At 39.8% G+C, this 19,933-nt stretch overlaps 1 protein-coding gene and 1 long non-coding RNA gene across 3 annotated transcripts in view; both read left to right on the top strand.

Annotated features, from left to right (window-relative positions):
- LOC141540262 (uncharacterized) overlaps positions 1-19,933 on the top strand; it is a 106,232-nt gene that overhangs the window by 75,681 nt on the left and 10,618 nt on the right. Inside the window, exons 5-6 of the mRNA XM_074264075.1 lie at positions 6,167-6,586; positions 13,770-14,453. Of these exons, the coding sequence (XP_074120176.1) occupies positions 6,167-6,586; positions 13,770-14,453 (1,104 nt within the window). The remainder of the gene's footprint in view (positions 1-6,166; positions 6,587-13,769; positions 14,454-19,933) is intronic.
- LOC141540270 (uncharacterized) lies at positions 388-5,798 on the top strand. 2 transcript variants are annotated; one of them, XR_012481509.1, is made up of 4 exons: positions 388-525; positions 668-792; positions 2,431-2,529; positions 5,662-5,798. It is a non-coding gene; the product is annotated as an uncharacterized LOC141540270 (long non-coding RNA). The 2 variants fall into 2 exon arrangements; XR_012481510.1 differs by having other exon boundaries at positions 2,428-2,534; positions 5,662-5,789.

Genomic DNA, 19,933 nt, shown 5'->3' with positions numbered 1-19,933 from the left:
TCCACGGTGCCTAGACCACTCCCGGATGTTGTAAGAAGTAATGGCAGCTTTATCTCCGGGGTTAAGGGGAGGCCCCGCCCCTTCCGGCCGGATTAGCCCGGAGCTTGGGGCCTTGGGGAGAGGCTAAGTATCCCAGGCCCCGGTTGCGCGGACTATTCCGAGTCTCTCCTTGTCGTTGGGAGCGGGGCCTGAGACGGGCTGCCTGTAGGGCTGCCTGCAGGGCTTCCCTGGCTCGCGCGCCGCCCTCTACGTGCAGGGTTCTCCTCCCCCCCTCCAGGGCCCAGGCCTGGGGAACCTGCCTCCGCTAATACTGGTTCCGGACGTCGGGCCCCGGAAGGAAGGCGGCGCTTGCCTTTCTCTGGAGTCTCCGGCGCGGGGAGGCTGTTGGGCAGTCTCCTTGCAGTGCGGAGGTGGGGGTCCGGGTGTGGTGGCGCGGCCTTAACTAACCGACCGGAGCCGGTTGCCATAAGCCCTGCAGAAGAGTACATCTCATCCCTGAGAAAGCACAGACTCTGCAAGTCTTCGGTAAGTACCGCACCTTCGCACGCAGCCCCTCGGCGGTTTACTTGAATCTGCCGGCAGTCAGAAACTCCCCGCTTTAGAAATAGACATTTAAAGCTAGAAGGAACTGCTTTTTTTCAACATGTCCCGGTCATCTTTTTTGCAGGTGAGGAACCCGAGGCCCAGTGCGCTGAAGTCTGTTGTCTGATACTAAGTAGTCACAAGGATTTGCACCCGAGGCCTTTGGATCGATTCTCAGTTCTTTTCTCTGCATCCCACGTTGCCTTTTAGGTAAAAAAGGGAAGGGAAAGGGATTTGGCGAGTATAGAGTGCCGCTATATATACACCACATACTAAGTCCTTTACAGGTAATAATCTCACCTGATCTTCTCTCCAACCCTGGGAGGCAGGTGCCATTGCTATATTAATGTCATGGCTCCGGGCCAAGTGGAGAAGAGTAACCCTTGCTTTGCTGCCTCTGGTGGTTGTAAGAATCATCGGATGGTAAATACAAAACTGTCTGCAAAGGCATGATTTCAGTCATTCATTTAACTAGTGTTAAACGGTCCGGTCTTATTAGTTGCTGTCTCTGTGACAGGCACTGTGCTTTGTACATGGCAAAGTACAAAGATGCGCGGCTGAGATCAGTCTCATAGAAAGGGTTTAAGAGCCACATGTTAATTGTTTTGAAATATCTGTAATGGAGAGAAAACACCAGCTTAATAAGTTTGATCCCAGGAAGAAGAATTAGGAGCAATGAGTAAAAGTCATAGGGAGGCAGGCTTTAACTCAAAAAAATTCCCAAGAATTAGAGCTAATAGTGGAATGGACTGTTTCCAGAAGTGAGTTCTCCATCTTTAGAGGTATTCTTACTGCAGCTTGATACCCTCTATTTGCCTTTTTTTTTTTTTTTTTTTTTTTAAAGAATAGAGACATCATTTTATTTTATTTTTTAAACTTTATTTATTTATTATTAATAGTTTTTATTTACCAGATATTTGCATGGGTAATTTTACAACCTTGACAATTGCCAAACCTTTTGTTCCAATTTTTCCCCTATTTCCCCTGCCCCCACAGATGGCAGGTGGACCAATACATGTTAAATATGTTAAAGTATAAGTTAAGCACAATATATGTATACATGTCCAAACAGTTATTTTGCTGAACAAAAAGAATCGGACTTTGAAACAGTGTACAATTAGCCTGTGAAGGAAATAAAAAATGCAGGCGGACAAAAATAGAGGGATTGGGAATTCTATGTAGTGGTTCATAGTCATTTCCCAGAGTTCTTTTGCCAGGTGTAGCTGGTTCAGTTCATTATTGCTCTATTGGAACTGATTTGGTTCATCTCATTGTTGAAAATGGCCATGTCCATCAGAATTGATCATCATATAGTATTGTTGTTGAAGTATACAACGATCTCCTGTAATAGCCTCTATTTGGATATTTAAAATCTGTATGTGTGTACTGTTGTATCTCTAGAGCTTTCATACTGTCATTTTATATGTTCCTCATAATACATTTCTGCAGTGATTTAAGACTCATTATCACCCTTTTCCTCTAAACAAACCAGTGGGGTCAGTAATTATCCTCATTTAAAAATTAGACTTAGACAAGTGACTTGCCTTTTACTACATTAATAAAAGCCATGAGCTGATTCTCTAGCCAGGTCTCCTGGGTTTGGGTCTAGAGATCCTTATTCTACCAGGCTGCCTACTTCATACAAAGCCACTTGGATTTCATATCATCAAGGAAGCTTAGCTCTTGTCCCCATTGGAGGCTAATCTGAAAACTGGAGAACTTACTTTATGGTTATTATTGAAAGGAAGGGCAGAGGTGACTTGGATCTTATTGACAATTACAATGAAATGTGTACCATTATTAGGCATTTTCAGTACTAAGCCTCTCCCTGATTTGTCATTACAGCAGGGGAGGAAATCCCAGTGAAGTACAAACTCTGGCAGTTCCCTCCTAGCTGGGAAGGCTTGACCAGTTGGTCCCAACAGTTCATGAAACTTATCTGCTGAGGTGAGGTGGGAGGGCACACCTATGAATTTTTATTTATTAAATATCCATGTTTGTAACTTAATTTTAATGCAAGATGTTAAATAGAATAAATTTAATAGGTTTTGATCTATATTTATCAGTAACGGTCCTCTTCTCTACTGATTCATTTTACCTCCAAGGACTGAATGAAAGATTGTTTCCATTTTTACTGGGCCTGGGTTCTTGGAGCTATTTCTGAGATTTGAGGTTGTTGGGAAGCATTTGAGGGATTACTCTTAGTCAGAGTAGTCCTTAGAATTTCCTCCTCACCCTACTATAGTTTTCATTTTCTTTAGATCCCCTTTGTGCCTAGCAACAGGAACATTCATCAAATGAGATGGTAGGCACAGGGATAGAATATGTGTCACCTCCTATTATATCTCCTCTCAGCTTTTCATCTGGGACAGTCTGAATTTCAACACCACCAGGCTTTACGTCACCTCTGTGATCATGGTATAGATTGTCACCCTCTGTCTCTTCTTGTAGATTCTTTACTTAAGTATTTTGCTCATTCCCCTATTTCCATTGAGTCCTCATGACCTATCAACTTTTAGTTCTTCTATTCCCAGCTGTAATCTCTTTCCCACTCTATAGGTTGGGCCTGACTGTATGGGAGAACCCAACATGTAGAAAAGGAAATTTTCTTCACAAAGAGCTACTGTGACTTCATCAGGGACAGATCTTTTCTAGCTTTGTCAGTTCCTTTTGTAACATGGTTATTAGGCAAGTAGATCAGAGGAATGTTCTAGATGTAGTTTAACCAGACTTGAGCTAAACAACTGACAGTTCTATCTTATTTTTATAGATAAGATGAAGAGATAGTGGCTAAATGATGTTTAAATAAGTTTGGAATGACTAAGCCCTTCCCACCCCCAAATAGTTATTAATAGTTTGATGTCAATTTGGAAGGACATCTGTAGAGGGATTCTCAAGATGAATTTAAGGGACTAAATAGAAAGTCTTTTAATTGAATTTAAGAAATAAATTTCACTGGCATGAAATAGGGAACTGAGGGAAGTTGACATACTGTGAGATTAGAGGTTAGGAAAGAGTGTGAAAAGAATAGTTCTCTAGATGAAGGAAAATCTTTTTGTAATTTAAAAGGGTTTCAGAGGGCATAATAGGGGGGAGGGAGGAAGTGCCTGCTATGTACTAGGGACTGTGCTAAGTGCTATATAAGTATTATCTCCTTTTTATGTACAAAGCAATCCTGAGAGGTAGATTGATATTATCTTCATTTGCTTCAGTTGAGGAAACTGAGGCTAGGAGAGCTTAAGTGACTAGGTTAGGGTCACACAGCTAGTAAGTTTTGAAATCACATTTAAACTCATGTTTTCAGAAGAATTGGAATCAGTTTCAGGAAGCCTAGGACTTTACCCACTGTGCCATCTAGATGCAAGGGAGAGGAAGAGCAGAGGAGAAAAGTCAAGGCAGTCATTGGTGAAACTGGATTGGTGATAGAGAAAAAGTAGTAAGAAAAAAGGCTTCTGCCCCAGAGCCTGAATCACTGAGGATAGAGGGGCTGATGTGTGTGTGTCTGTGTGTAACTCTGTGTCTAATTGATGCTGTAGGTCTGTAGGTACACAGGGAGTAGCTGAAGGTGGAAAAGTGATTCTTCACTTCAGCCAACTCAGTCTCTTACATCTTTAAGGTCTGGGGACAAGGAGTATGCTGAGAGACAGAGTAGGAGTGGACATTCTGGTGGCTTCAGAGAGACCCATGCCAGAAGTTACCCATTTTAAGAAGGTCTGGGATTTCCCCACACACATCCCCGTAGCTGTGCTCAAAAACAGGAGGAAGAGCTGTAACTCAGAACAGAATGTGGAGATTGGATGTGTTTGTAATAGTGTAGCACCTCTTTTTACCTCCTACCCACACATGTCATAGTAGATCATCTGTTTGGCTGGAGGTAAGCTCCGGCTTCCCAATATATGGCCTTTTCATAGAGCAAGGAGTTCACTTCCTTTGCCTGAAGGTCTGATCTCAACCACCATTTTCTATCTATCTATCTATCTCATCTCTCTCTTAGATCAGTATAAACAGCCCTAGTCTGGAGAGTTCTAGTCCCACATTGTCTAGCCCAAATAGCCTATTAACTATTGCCAGTAAAATGTTTCATAGTTATCTTAAATTCAAGATGACCAAAGAAGACTTAATCATTTTCTTGAAGCTCATCCCTCATCCCCAACTTTCTTATTTCTGTGGAGGGCATCACTATCTTTTTAATCACCCGGATTTGAGAGTTATCCTTAGCACAAAGTTAGCCCATATTAAGTGCTTAATAAATGATTTTTTTCAATCATTCATTCTCAACTCTTCATTCCCCTTAACTCCCATGTTCAAATGTTTGCCAGTTCGTCAGTTGTGTATCCTGTGTTGATTTTGCACTTCATTCTAGAATTCTTCCCAACAACTTCATTCAGAGTATTATAGGACTTGAGAGTGGTCTAGCCCAACCCAGCGAATCAATTAATAAAAATATATTATATGCCTACTTGCAAATCCCTGTGTTAGACTTGGGAGGAGATAGAGTTTAGATAAGATACTGTCACTTAACTCAAGGAATTTACAGAGTAGAAGTATAAGGGACCCTCACATAACTATGATACATATTGCTATGAGATTATTGCTATACAGTTACCCCCAAAAAAGTGCTTTATTAGGTTCATTAAGAAAGGCTGTTTCCAAGGAAAACTTTCTTTGGTGCCATTTTAAAACTGGGCTTTTGAGGATGGGTAGGGGTTCAGCCAGCACAGGGAGATGAGAGAGATATATCACCTACAACTTTTCATTCTGGCTAGGTTATGCAAGGGTGCAGAGGGTAATAAAATAAAACAAAAATGGAAAAGCAGGGTTTGCCAGATTGTAGAGTGCTTCAAATATTAGATAAAGGAGTTTAAACTTTACTTAAGAGGCAGAAGGGATTCACTAAAGGTTTTTAGCAGAAAAATGATATCATTATATCTATTTCCGTGAATGATTATTCTGGCAATATAAGAGATATGAAGAGGGGAAAATGTGTGAGAGATAAGGACTTCCCTTAAAATGAGTTTCAATTTGATAATGCTATTTCTGCCCTCCAGCAATCTGTTTCTCTTTTGTTTCTCATTTCAGATTGTAAAACTTTTAATAAGAAAGAGGAAGCTACATCAAAACAAGAAATTATTAAAGGAAGAAAGTCGCATTAAACAGTACGGAAAAAATTCCTAAGTGAAGCTTCCCAGGGACGGAAGTTTATAGAAATCTCTGAAATGCAGGACAGTTTAGCAAGGCAGACAGAGGCCCTTCATAGAACTATCATTTACAAGATAACTTCTGGAGGAAAAATAAAGCAAGAACATAAAGACTATAAAAGAAGTTTCTGTCTGAGTTCAAATGTTGAACTTCAGGGAAGTCATAAAGAAGAGAGACCTCACCAATGTGAAGCATGTGGCAAAAGTTTTAAATATCAATCTGATATTATTAAACACTTGAGAATTCACACTGGAGAGAAGCCTTATGAGTGTAAGCAATGTGGAAAATTCTTTAGCCAGAGTTCAGATGTTAGCAAACATAAGCGAATTCATACTGGGGAAAAACCCTATAAATGTAATGATTGTGGGAAAACTTTCATTCATAGTTCACAGGTTACTAGACATCAAAGAATTCATAATGGAGAGAAGCCATATCAATGTAAGGAGTGTGGAAAAACTTTCAGCCAGAGCTCAAATCTTATTCGGCATCAGATAATTCATACTGGAGAGAAACCGTATGAATGTAGTCATTGTGGCAGATCTTTTAATCAGTTTTCATTACTTACTGAACATGAGAGAATTCATACTGGAGAGAAACCATATCAGTGTAAGGAATGTGGAAAAACATTTAATCACAGTTCAGATGTTACTAAACATCAGAGAATTCATACTGGAGAGAAGCCCTATGTATGTCATGAGTGTGGAAAAAGCTTTAGTCGTAGATCAGGTGTTATTAATCACCAGAGAATTCATACAGGAGAAAAACCCTATGTATGCAATGAATGTGGAAAAGCCTTTAGAGGATGGTCAGGTTTTGTTCAACATCAGAGAATTCACTCTGGAGAAAAGCCTTATAAATGCAGTGAATGTGGAAAAGCTTTTATTCGGAGCACACAGCTTATCAAGCACCAGAGAATTCATACTCAAGAGCACATTCCAAAGAATAAACCAGTTAGTGTAATGAAAAAAGAAAAAGAATCTGTGAGAGCAGAGAATCCAGTCTAAAGCATCTTTTCAAGAGTTTGTAAGATCTTGGAGATCAGGCATTTAACTTGCGTTATACAACACCTCCTGCACCATCTCATAAGTGTTGTTAAATAAATCCTTATTAATTCATTGTTTTGATAACTTGTGTGGCTGTTTTACCCCTTACCGCACCCCCACTGTCATCTGAAGAATACTAAGAGAATGTGGGATGATGTAGGTGCCAGAGACAGAGTATTTGAAGAGGAAGTAAGTTGAATGTTAGAGCAGAGAGGTGAAGATGGATGACAATTGAATAAGTTAGCATGGCATTTGGCCAGGAGAAAAGATGGAAACATTTATTAAATACCTGCTAGTTGCCAGGCACTGTGTGCCATCTCATTTATACTCTGTTTCTTTTCTTAACATTGTAGGAGGATGACAGTCATGGTAGCTTTAGATGTAACTAAACTGAAGTCTCATTTTAATGTTTTTACTTCAGGGGGCAGCTAGGTGGCACAGTGGATAGAGCACCAGCCCTGAATTCAGGAGGACCCGAGTTCAAACCTGGTCTCTGACACTTAACTCCTAGCTGTGTGGCCGTGGGCAAGCCACTTAACCCCAGCCTCAGAAAAAAGAAAAAAAAAATGTTTTTACTTCAGATGCAAAGTTTCTGAACAACTATAATTTAGGCTTAGAGTTGTTATTGTCTGGAAATGGAATGGTTGCCTATAGAAAGACCAAGTTTCTGATCACTGTAGGATTTCTTCCCTTTCCCCCCAGTAGTAAGCATTTCTCTACCTCTCATTAAGCCTTCCTCATAAAGAAAAAGAAGTGAAGCAAAACCTTTATAGAAAATGTACACTAGACAATGTCCACATTAGTTATGTCCAAAAAAATCATTGTTTTTCAATAGGAAACTAACCAGATACTTGTTTAGAAATGTTATTATAAAAGCAATTCCTCCTCAGATAAACATTAGAGGATCTTTCAGATTCTTCCCATTCAGATTCTCTTATTTTAAAAAATCAGTGCTGTAGAAGAATCAGGAAGAAGCTATCTATTTGGTTTCAGCAATGTCCTGTCTTCAGAGTTGGGTATGATTGAACATATTGTCATCTGTGCAGCAAATTGTTTTTTCTTTATTGACAAAATATTCTACCCTTTGTTTTCACATCAATTTCTGAACACCTTTGCTCCTCCCTTATCCAATGAGCCACCCCTATAACAATTTTTTTAAAAGGAAAAAAAAAGTTAAGCAAACCTAACCAATATATTGGTTGGGTCTAACAATAAACATCATTCCATATTTATAGTCTCTACAAATTGAGGAAAGATGTATTTCTTCCTTTCTCCTCTAGGGTAAAACTTGGTCATTATATAGCATTCATTTTATTTTTTTCTTTGCTGGTACTTTTTTTTTTGTCATTGTTTTCTTGTTTTTACTTATTTTATATCAGTTCATACAAGTTTTCCCATGCCTTTCTGAATTCTTCATATTCATTTCTTATGATACATTATGCTCCTTTCTCAGTGAATATCTGCTTTTTTCCAATTCTTTGATTCCATAAAATGTGCCACTGTGAATATTTTGTGTGAAGTATATATACACATTTATGCATATAAGTGAAACATTTATATATCTGTACACACACATACTGAAACCTTTCTTAAACTTGTCTGGATCAGCAGTAAGATCTTTGTTCCAAAAGCTAGGGATGCTTTCATAACCTTTTTTGGTGCATAATTCCAAATTGCTTTCCAGGTTGTTTATACCAATTCATAGGCCTATCATCAGTGTCTTAATGTGCTTCTCTTTCCACAAACCTGCCAACAATGACTTTTCATTTTTTGACATCTTTGTAAATTATCTGAGTTTGCTTTAGTGAAAAGTTCTGATTTGTTTTATTAGAGACTTAGCAAAATATTCCTTATGGCTTGTAGTTCTTTTAAGAACTATCTTGTCATCTTTTTTTGAGCATTATCCATTGGGGGAATGGTTCTTGTTTGTACTATTTGTACTATTTTGTCTTGAATGGATAGATTTAGCTCACTACCTGTGATTCTGATAGTTTTCACCTATAAATGCACACAGAACAGGTTTTTCTTTTCTTGCTATCTTCTTTACAGCTGTGTCAACTAACATTAAGTGTCTACTATGTGCCAGACATTGTGCTTAGTACTTGGGGAACAGAAAGAAAACAATTTCTGCTCTCAGAGAACTCATTTAATGGGGGGAGACTATGTACAAATATTTCATATTTACATATGTGTATAAATATGCACACATTTATATCTGTGTGTATATATACGGTTATTTGGGAAATTAAAAGCAGAAATGAGAGAATATTCCAGGTATGTAGGACAGCTAATAAAAATACTTAGTAAGGAAACTTTACAATGAGGAACTGCAATATCACTGGATCAAAAACATAAGGGGAGTAAGGTTTAAAAAGACTGGAAAGATAGAAAGGGGTCAGATTATGAAGGTTTTTTTTTTTTTTGGTTGGTTGGCTTTGGCTAATAAAATTGTAATTTATTTTTCCTTAGTAACAGGATTTGGTATCTGAATTCATAGGCGGCAACATCTCCAAAAATCCTGATGGAATAACAAAATCGTGAAACTCCACATGTCCTAAACTCATTTACACTTAGATTATTAGAGAAGTAAAATGTTCAGTCTCCAAAGCATTCATTTATAAAGAACTTTGAAAACTAAAGAGAGGGTGTTCTATTTGATACAGTAGGTTGGGGGGAGCCAGGGGAGTTTATTAAAGGGAAGAAGTGGAATGTGATATGATTGGATCTGGATTTTACAGCTAGTGGAGAACGAATTAGAAGGGGAAAAGAGGGACCAAGGAAACAATCAGCTGGCTTGTTCGGTTTTATTTTCTGAGACTGAATATCTCTATTTCATATCGTTATATTTTTAAAGCTCTTCAGTGTGCAATATTTAATTCACATTTCCCCAGCTCCTTAAGGTTTATTTAAAAAAAGAAAAAAGAAAAAGGAAAGAACTTGCTCATCACAAGTGTTTGGTGGGTCATCTTAACCGTATAGGCCTATTCTTTGAAACAGAATTTGGCCGAGTTGAAGGGACTGGCCTATGGTCATCTATGATAAATCTTGGCGCTAAACTGAAAGACGTTGCGAGACCCAGTCCCGACGCTGCTTCTCACTTAACTGATAAACAAGGCAGAGACTGGGAACGATGAGCAAATAGAAAGAATCTACTAAAAGATTCATCACCATCTAAAGGAAAAAGTGAAAAGTGAGAAGCACTTTTTATTTCTAAAGGAACTTTTAACGGAGGCAGTGCAGAATTCGCCACAAACACAGATATGGGTAACAGAGCTGGCAAGGGCGAAATCAGCAAAGAGGGAGGGAAAGGAGGACTAGCTAACATTTAGGTGCGCGGGGGGGGGGGGGGGGGGGGGGGGGGGGTCGGGGGGGGAGGGAGAGGCCGGAGATCGGAGTTCCGGCCTGATTCAGAGCGGTCCTCAGACAACTCCTCGGCTGGGTGACCCAGCCCGAGTTCCCTTCTCCGCTGCCCGCCTCAGTTTCCTCTTTTGTCAAACTGATATAACGGCACCTTCCTCCCCAATCTGAGGCGAAGAGTGAATGAGATCATATTTGCATAGCCCTGGGAAAGGATTCTAGCCTCCTTTCTTCCTCCTGGGCTCTCCTTCCCTTTCCTCTTCCAGCGGACAGAGCACAGGGCTAGGCCTCCCAAGCGCCTAGAGCGTCACCGGAAGTGCGGAGGGATAACGTCGGACTAGAGGTCGGGAACTACTTCCTGTCCGGAACGCGCTTGGGGCGTGTGTGTGATGTGTGCAACGTTCGGGGCTTGAGAGCTCGTAGGGAATCTACGTGTGCTGCTCGGAGCTTCTGGTAAGCCGCGCGGTGCCCCACGCTCTGGGGGTTGCGCGCGCTGCTGCAGCTGCGTCAGGGAGGGACGGAGGACCTCTGCCTGGCTCGGGCCTCCAGATCTGGTCGTTCTGCGCGTGCTCGTAGGGGAGGGGCTGGGGGGTGGAGTGGGTGTTGGCTCTGGGAGCGCGTTCGCGCCCTGGGAAGGCTGGCGGGGCAGTCTATGTGCGCTTGCGCATTATAGGCAGCATGGCTTGTCACGTGCGTTGTGTGCTTGTACATGCCAGGACAGAGTCACAAGTTTGTGTATGAGGGGCCATGTCCGAGCTTTGTATCTTTAGCGCGGACTTCAGTGCTTGGTACTCTGAAGGCGCCCGATAAAAGCTTGTTGCCTGACTGGGCTGGATGTGGCACGTGGGTGTGGGGAAGGGTTGCTTTGGCTAGAAACGTCAGGAAATAAAAATTAATGGTAGTTACTGGTAATAGCCTCAGCCCGTACCTCCATGTATTTCCTCAAGTGCGTTGAGTGATTTCCCATTTCTCAGTGAGATAAAGACCACACCCTGACATTCTAGGCTGCTCTTATCCTCCTCCTCCTCCTCATCATCATCATAGAGGTTGCCGTCCTGTAGTAGAAGACAACCACCTGACCGCGGGGCCTGTATGATCCAGGCTCAGCGCGTGCCGGACTCTAGACTGGGCCGCGGTTTCCTGTCTCAGGAGAGGATTCCGTGACGAATGTCTTCCCTAGCCCCTTCGGCCTCTGACTTAGGATCCTAGGCTGCAGGAAGTGAAGAATCAGACCCAGGATTGGAGGTTCTGAGACCTCACAATGCCAAGCAGAATCCCCCTCCAAGTAGTGCTTGGAATTAAATATATGCTTGAAGGACACACTCACGTGACCATTACAGCTCCTCATCCGAAGCATCCTAAGCAGACCGGGCCTAGACCCTCCCTCCAGCCTCCAGGGCTGCCGTCTAGCCACCGGCGTAGGCCCTCCCAGGCCAGCGTGCCTCTGGTATATCAGCAGCACGGGATGATACACCAGAGACAGGACAAAATGGTGCTTGGTTCTGTGTGTAACCAACTGGAGGATCAGGGAAGACTGTGGAAGAAGTTACTTTTGAAGATTTGATAGTTCAAATGATGCAGAAATACACAAAGAATGAAAGAAGGGATAAGGACCCAGAAAAATGTTACCAAAGACTCAGCTGTCACTTATCTTGTGATCAGTCAAATGTTCTAGTGTTTTCTATGTCCCAGCCTTCAGACAGTTCCCACTTTTGTTTGGCAGAGCAGAAAGAATATGAAAATGGGAGTCAGAGGACCTGGGTTCAAACCCTGACTCTGGTTGGGCAAGTCACTCATCCTTCCTGGGTCTGCTGCCTTATCTATAAAGTGAAGCTATTTCTCCATGCAAGCCCATCCTATTTGGCAAAAAACGAAGACCCACTTTCTATTCATGTTTTAGTTGTATTGAGAGCTCCCCGTCCTGCTTTCGTGACTGTGATCGAGTCTGCCTTTTTTTACCCTGTAGTTCCCATGAAGTACTGAGTTTCCTTTTGTTATAAGTCCATACTCAACAGAGTACCTTAACCCCAGGACATCAAACAGCAAGCCGTTCTTGAACCTGTTCTGGAATCCTGTGGGACTGCTGTCCTACTTGTCGCAGTTTGGAATATCCTAATGTGGCTTCAGGTTATTTTTAGGGCAGATTAGGAAATTGAGAGAATGCCTTATTTCTGTTTGGAAAACATCCCGAATCCCAGAAAATGGAACTTCAAGCATCCTTAGAAGTAATCCGCTCTAGCTCCCTCACAGAATTTGGGATACTGAAACCCAGATCACACCAGTCAGGGTTCAGAAGGGACTTCAGACACCATCTGGTATAACTCCTTGATTTTGTAGATTAGGAAACTGAAGCCTATGGAAGTTAAATGGTTGGGACTTTTGGATGGCAAGGTTGAGCAAAGTGGGCAAAGGAAGTGTCTGGTTTTGGAGAAAGAGCATGAGAAAGATGCATAAAGTACTATGTATAGTTGGAGGAAGGAAAGATTATTAGTTGCAACAGGAGAGGTATTACACATCAAAGAAGATTTTATGAAGGAGGGGTAGCACCTGACTCATCCATTCTAATTTGATTTTTGCTAAGATCAGTTTAAGAGAATTTAATTTTATTTCTTGACCTTGGCCCCAAATTCATAGTTCATTCTTTTTGGGTAAATGGAGCCTTGTCTTCCCTGACTACAATGGATCCTACTTTAATAATAACATTGTCTTCATTTGTATAGTGCCTTGCATGGTATAGTAGGAGGAACGCTATGCTTCAAATAAGGAGATGTGATCATGTTTCAGCTCTGGGGCCATATGAGTAGCCATGGGCAAGTCACTATATATTTTAAAATTTGTGTTATCTTCAGTTATTTTAACCATCATTTTTACTTTCAAAACTTTCCCTTCTCCTTCCCCTACCTAAGGGGATATCCCTCAAAGCAAAGAAAGGAGGAGGGAAAATCAATGTAGCAAAATTAATTCACTTCATTGACAACATATTCCATATCCATAGTCTCCCTTCTGCAAAGAAAGAAGGTACATTTTTGCATCTTTGTCTCAATTCAGAGCAGCTACTTCCTTTTTTTGTTTGTTCTTTTTTTGTTCTTTCCATGTACATTGTTGTATACATTTTATTTGGCTTATTTCACGAAGGTAAATTACTCTTTATGCCTTATCCATAAAGTAGGAATAAGGATATGCATTCTGCCTACACAAAAAAGCATTTTGTAAATATGAGTTATCATCAATATTGTATCCAGTGTAGTTTATTCAAACCTATTTTTTCTCTGCAGATATCTGATGCCATTTGTAATTTTTTTTTCTTCTTTCAGATTGTATTGAGAAGAGTGGATTCCATACTATGACAGTTTCTGAAAAAGAATCATATCCAGTGATGACCAGATTCCTAAAAGATATCCCCCAGGGACTGGAATGTTATGAATCTTACAGAAATGAGGAGAGTAGAGAGATACAAAAAGATTCCTTGATTGAAACAGTTTTTGACAAGAAAGCTCCTAAGGGAGAGAAAGACTTCGATGTCAACCCTGATACAAATCCACAAAGTACTACAAGGCAACTTCATAAATGTAATACCTGTCACAAAAGCTTCAAATGTTATTCGGATGTTATTAAACATCAAAGGTTTCATACTGTAGAAAAGCCCTATGAATGTGGAGAATGTGGGAAAACTTTCAGCCAGAGCTCAGATGTTATTAAACATCATAGAATTCATTCTGGAGAAAAACCTTACGAATGTAGTGATTGTGGGAAAGCTTTTATTCACAGCTCACATGTAGTTAGACATCAGAGAATTCATAGTGGAGAGAAACCCTATAAATGCAGCGACTGTGGCAAAGCCTTCAGCCAAGGTTCAAATCTTATACGTCATAAAAGAATTCATACTGGAGAGAAGCCTTATGAATGTAGTGAATGTGGCAAAGCTTTTAATCAATTTTCGTTACTTGTTGAACATGAGAGAATTCACACTGGAGAAAAACCATATGAATGTAAGGAATGTGGTAAAACATTCAGTCGATGTTCAGGTTTTATAACTCATCAGAGGATTCATACTGGTGAGAAACCTTATGAATGTAATGAATGTGGGAAAACTTTTGGTCGAAGTTCAGATATTATTAATCATCAGAGAATTCATACTGGAGAGAAGCCCTATGTATGTAAAGAATGTGGAAAAGCCTTCCGAGGTTGGTCAAGCTTTATTCAACACCAAAAAATTCATACAGGAGAAAAGCCCTATAAATGCAATGAATGTGGGAAAACATTTCTTCGGAGGACCCAGCTTACCAAACATCAGAGAATTCATACCAGAGAGACCCCTCTTGATAACCCTCCCTATTCATTAAATAAGGAGGAAAGAGAGCTTTGTATAATAGATTATCCACTTTAGAGAAATATTTTTATATTAAAACACGCTATCAAGCAGGTAATTCCTATTGTACTGTTCCTGGCTTAGCACCCCACATAAGTTGCTAGTATTTTTTCCCTGAAGAAATGTTTGTAGGCTAATTGTTTTGAAATGTGTGGCTTTTCCCCTTTACTTAGCACTCTCTAAGAAGAACTTGGAGTAGTATATAGTGACGTGGATATCTAGGGAAAAAAAATTTTCAAGAAACATGTTTTTTGGATGTTGTGAGGAGCATTACAAGAATTGAGAAGGATGAGAACTGGGAGAAGTGGTCTTAATTAGGCCTCTTTTATTTACCACAACTCAGGAACTCTGTCTGGAAAGCAAAACAAAAAAAAACAGGATGGGAGTGAAGCTAAGAATTCAATCTAAAACATTAGAACCTGAAAAATTCTCAGATTGAATCCAATATCCTTGTTTAACAGATGGAGGATTTCTCCCCTGATCTCCTCTCCAGGAGGAGATACAGGTTCTTTAATGAAGAAGCTCATAGTGACCTGAATGTGCTCGATGAATCCAAGTGACCCAATTTGAGAGTTTGGGGTTCTCAGGCACTAACTGACCATCCCAAGAGGTGGCAGACATGTTTGCCCCCATGACCCGAGAGGTAAATTCGCAGGCAATGTTTCTGAAATCAATCTTTGTGGAAGGAGGATCTACATTTTCTATCTATTATAATCACAGAAACTAGGTTTTGAGGTGAGGGAAGAATTATGGGGTTATTTCCAGCTTTGGAGGTTGCCTCCTGAGTAGTTCAAGTTCAAGAGTTTAGTGATCTGACATTTTAGGGAAGGGGAGTTTCTGAATATTGTACTTCCTGTAGATAGAAAAGGATGTCCCGTATAATAAAAGTAAAAGACCAAAACCATCACAAAGAGGAACTGAAAGCCTGGATTTTGCTCCCTATTATTCTGTGAATCATTAGGACAATAATAGTTTAGTGAGTGTGTTTTTACCTTCCACAGGGGAAATTAAATGGATTGCTTCTACAAATCTGAGGGATACTGTGTAAGAAGTGAGAAAACAGGGATTCCATTAGAATGTCAAGTTTATTAACTTCTAAGGGAAGCTAAGAAAAGTTCTTTATTATCTGTATACACTGTTGATGGGCTTTGTACCACCTGCATTTTCTGTCAGATAAGTAAACACTGTCTTTTACCGAGTACAAATTTTATTTTCTTTACTGCTTATGGAGACCTGGGGACCTTGTTGCTCACATCTGCAAAAACCCAGACTTACTTAAAAATATTTGGAGATTTCCTAGAGTAAATTCTTTTTTTTTTTTTTTTTTTTTTTTTTTTTTTTAAATTTTTTATTTTATTTTATAATTATAACATTTTTTGACAGTACATATGCATGGGTAATTTTTTACAACATTATCCCTTGCACTTACTTCTATTCAGATTTTTTCCCTTCCTCCCCCAACCCCCTCCCCCAGATGGCAAGCAGTCTTATATATGTTAAATATATTACAGTATATTCTAGATACAATATATGTGTGTAGAAGCGAATTTTTTGTTGCACAGGAAGAATTGGATTCAGAAGGTAAAAATAACAGTTTACATTCATTTCCCAGTGTTCCTTTTCTGGATGTAGCTGGTTCTGTCCATCATTAATCAATTGGAATTGGATTAGCTCTTCTCTATGTTGAAGAAATCCACTTCCATCAGCATACATCCTCGTACAGTATCATTGTTGAAGTGTACAGTGATCTTCTGGTTCTGCTCGTTTCACTCAGCATCAGCTGATGTAAGTCTCTCCAAGCCTCTCTGTATTTCTCCTGTTGGTCATTTCTTACAGAACAATAATATTCCATAACATTCATATACCATAGTTTACCCAACCATTCTCCAATTGATGGACATCCATTCATCTTCCAGCTTCTAGCCACTATGAAAAGGGCTGCCACAAACATTTTGGCACATACAGGACCCTTTCCCTTCTCTAGTAGTTCCTTGGGGTATAAGCCCAGTAGTAGTATGGCTGGGTCAAAGGGTATGCACATTTTGATAACTTTTTGGGCATAATTCCAGATTGCTCTCCAGAATGGTTGGATTCTTTCACAACTCCACCAACAATGCATCAGTGTCCCAGTTTTCCCACAGCCCCTCCAACATTCATCGTTATTTGTTCCTGTCATCTTAGCCAATCTGACAGGTGTGTAATGATACCTCAGAGTTGTCTTAATTTGCATTTCTCTGATCAATAGTGATTTGGAACACTCTTTCATGTGAGTGGAAATAGTTTTAATTTCATCATCTGAAAATTGTCTGTTCATATCCTTTGACCATTTATCAATTGGAGAATGGCTTGATTTCTTATAAATTAAAGTCAATTCTCTGTATATTTTGGAGATGAGGCCTTTATCAGAACCTTTAACTGTAAAAATTTTTTCCCAATTTGTTACTTCCCTTCTAATCTTGTTTGCATTAGTTTTGTTTGTGCAGAAACTTTTTAATTTGGTGTAATCAAAATGTTCTATTTTGTGATCAATAATGGTCTCTAGTTCTCCCTTGGACACAAACTCCTTCCTCCTCCACAAGTCTGAGAGGTAAACCATCCCATGTTCCTCCAATTTATTTATGATTTCGTTCTTTATGCCTAAATCTTGGACCCATTTTGATCTTATCTTAGTATGTGGTGTTAAATGTGGGTCCATGCCCTAGAGTAAATTCTGTGTAGGAATGATGAGGGATAAGGGTACCGATGAAGAGGTTAGGCAGGAATTGATGAGGACGAAAATGAGGTTCAAAGGGAAAGATGGTGAGTGCTTCCTTTCTGTCTGACTATTTCTCTCCCTCCTCCTTCCTCCAAAGTACCAAGGCCAGGTTCATTAGTGAATTAATTCACTTACAAAATGCTGCGTTAAAATTTTTATTGATTGGAAAGGGAACTCGGCAGAGTCAGCTGGCAAAGAGGCTTCAAGACAGAAGGCCAATTTGCAAAGAATAGGATTTTGGAGGTTCATTTTATACACACACAGGATTATAAAACAGAGTTTCTATTTGAAAAGGACTTTTCTGCTTCCTTGGGATATAGAGATGTTTGTATATCAAAGAGGTTTCTTAGAGATTTGTAAGACAGGAATTTCTCTTAAGGATGTAAAATTCTATTAATCATTTGTGTCTTAGGTTATCTCCTTTAATCTCTTCTAAGACAGGAATTTCTCTGTTAATCATTTGTGTCTTTGGCTATCTCTTTTAACCTCTTCAGGAATGAGGGGGTTCCTTCTCTCCAAAGCACGAGTTCTGAGCAAAGGAATTCAGAGGCTATGGTAAAAAGCTTTATTGTTAAAGAGACATCAAGAGCAATTCTTTTGGCAGGCATATCATTCTCAAGGAAGACGTGATCTGCAAAAAGTCATTTTATGTAAGAGTCTAAGAGAAGTCTCAAGTAAATATGAAATCTTGCCTGGGGTTGTGACTTCCCCCAAGAAAGCTTATTTTGCTCTGAGAGGATGCAAGACCTTTGTAGATCAAAGGAGGTATTTTTTTGTGATTTTACATAATTTTACAGTGCTTACTCTGGTCATACATACTCTCGTCAGGGACATGATGAACCAAAGAAAATGCTACCATTTTTCCTTGTGTTTGGAAGGTCCAAGCTATGAGCGAGTTAAAAGTATAAGGAAAGAAATAACTTTAATCATTCTTTGTCCTGAAAGACAAATAAACCCTTATTTCCTTCTCTAGTGGAGAGACAGCTTTATTAGTGGGTAACACTGCATAGTTTTGTCAGATCCAAAAGCTATTTCAATAGATTTTTGCCTGTTCTCCTTTGTCACTAGGGAGATTTTAGTGGAAGAAGAGAAGTTGAAATGAGAGTGAATGAATAAGGCATTAAGTGCTTACTATATGCAAAACACTGCTGAGAATTGTGGAGACAGAAAAATAGTTACTGTTTTCAAGGGACCCCTACTCTAATAGAAGAGACAACATGTGGAAAGTTTCAGTTGCAAGTCAAATGGAAAAGGCCCTGAGGCTTTACAGTGTACCCAGCAGGAATGACTGGAAATGACTTTATGGATTACATTTTTAAATAGGAGAAGGGGAATGTGATGAAGACAATTGCCTAATCTGAGTTTTTGGGGAGAAGAGGTTTTTTAATCTTTAAAAATATATATATATTTTATTTCTATATTCTCTTCACTTCTGAATATAACTTCTCCCCTTCATTGAGCCATCCTATGTAACAAATCAGGGGGGGAAAAAGCATAAAATAGTTTCCAAAGGAATATCAAATGAATAAGCATGTGATTGTGCCCAAATCAATAATAAAGGAAATATAAGTCAAAACAACAATGAAGATTCTTACACATAGCAAATGTGTAAAAAGATGGGAATAGTCAATGTTGAACTGAACAATTATATAATTCAATCAGTTGTAGAAAGCAGTTTGGAATTATGCTTAGAAAGTGACTAAAATGTTTTATATTTTATTATTATAGTAATCAGAGATCCCACTGCTAAGTTAGTGACAGTCAACTACTGTGTATATAGCACCTCCTGTGTGCTGGACACTATGCTAAACATTTATAAATGTTATCTCACTTGATCCTTCCAACCACCCTGAGGTAAGAACTGAATCTGAATTTTACAACTGAGGAAACTAAGGCAAACAACTGACTTTCCTATGATCACATGGCTAGGAAGTGTCCAAGCCTGCTTCCAGGTCTAACTGTCCATTCCACCACCAGATTAAGAAGGGTCTTAAAAGTCAGATGGAAGATGTTATATTTGATCCTAGAGGCTAAAGGGAGCCACCAACATTGATTGAAAAGGGGGATGTCACAGTCATATTTCTCACTTTTGACAGCTGAATGAAACCTGGGAGACCAATGGGTAGACTTGCAGTTGTCCAGGCAGGAAGTGATGAGGGCCCACCTGGGTAGTAGTCAGAGAAGATTGTTGAAGGCCTGTGAGAAGGCTCAAAAGTATAACTGACTATATGTGAGAGAAATCAAGGAGTCAAACATGAGACTTAAGTTGCAAACGAGGTGACTAGGAGGATGATAATGCCCTCAACAGTCACAGGAAATTTAGGAACAGGGAAAAGTTGGGAGGGGGCCAGGGAAATGATTTCAGTTTTTTGAGATCAGAGGATTGGGGTGGGAGATCCTCTCTGGTTGGAGACACAGGTCCTATGTGAAAGAATTCACAAACCTGAAATCTGTGTGGCAAAAAGGGATTTTTTGACACTGAGAAGCCAGCTTGCTAGGAATGCCCAGGACCTAGATCTCCAATTAAGAAGAGATTACATAACTGGGAGTTTGAGCTACTGTGAGTGGTGCTAATCTTCAACTCAATAGACAGTACAATCATATCCCTGGCCACTATCTGCAACTGAA

This window comes from Sminthopsis crassicaudata, chromosome 1 (genome assembly GCF_048593235.1).
Source record: "Sminthopsis crassicaudata isolate SCR6 chromosome 1, ASM4859323v1, whole genome shotgun sequence".
In the NCBI taxonomy this organism is placed as follows: domain Eukaryota; kingdom Metazoa; phylum Chordata; class Mammalia; order Dasyuromorphia; family Dasyuridae; genus Sminthopsis; species Sminthopsis crassicaudata.
Note: the sequence above shows the minus strand (reverse complement) of the source record. Positions and strands in the feature narration are given on the sequence as shown.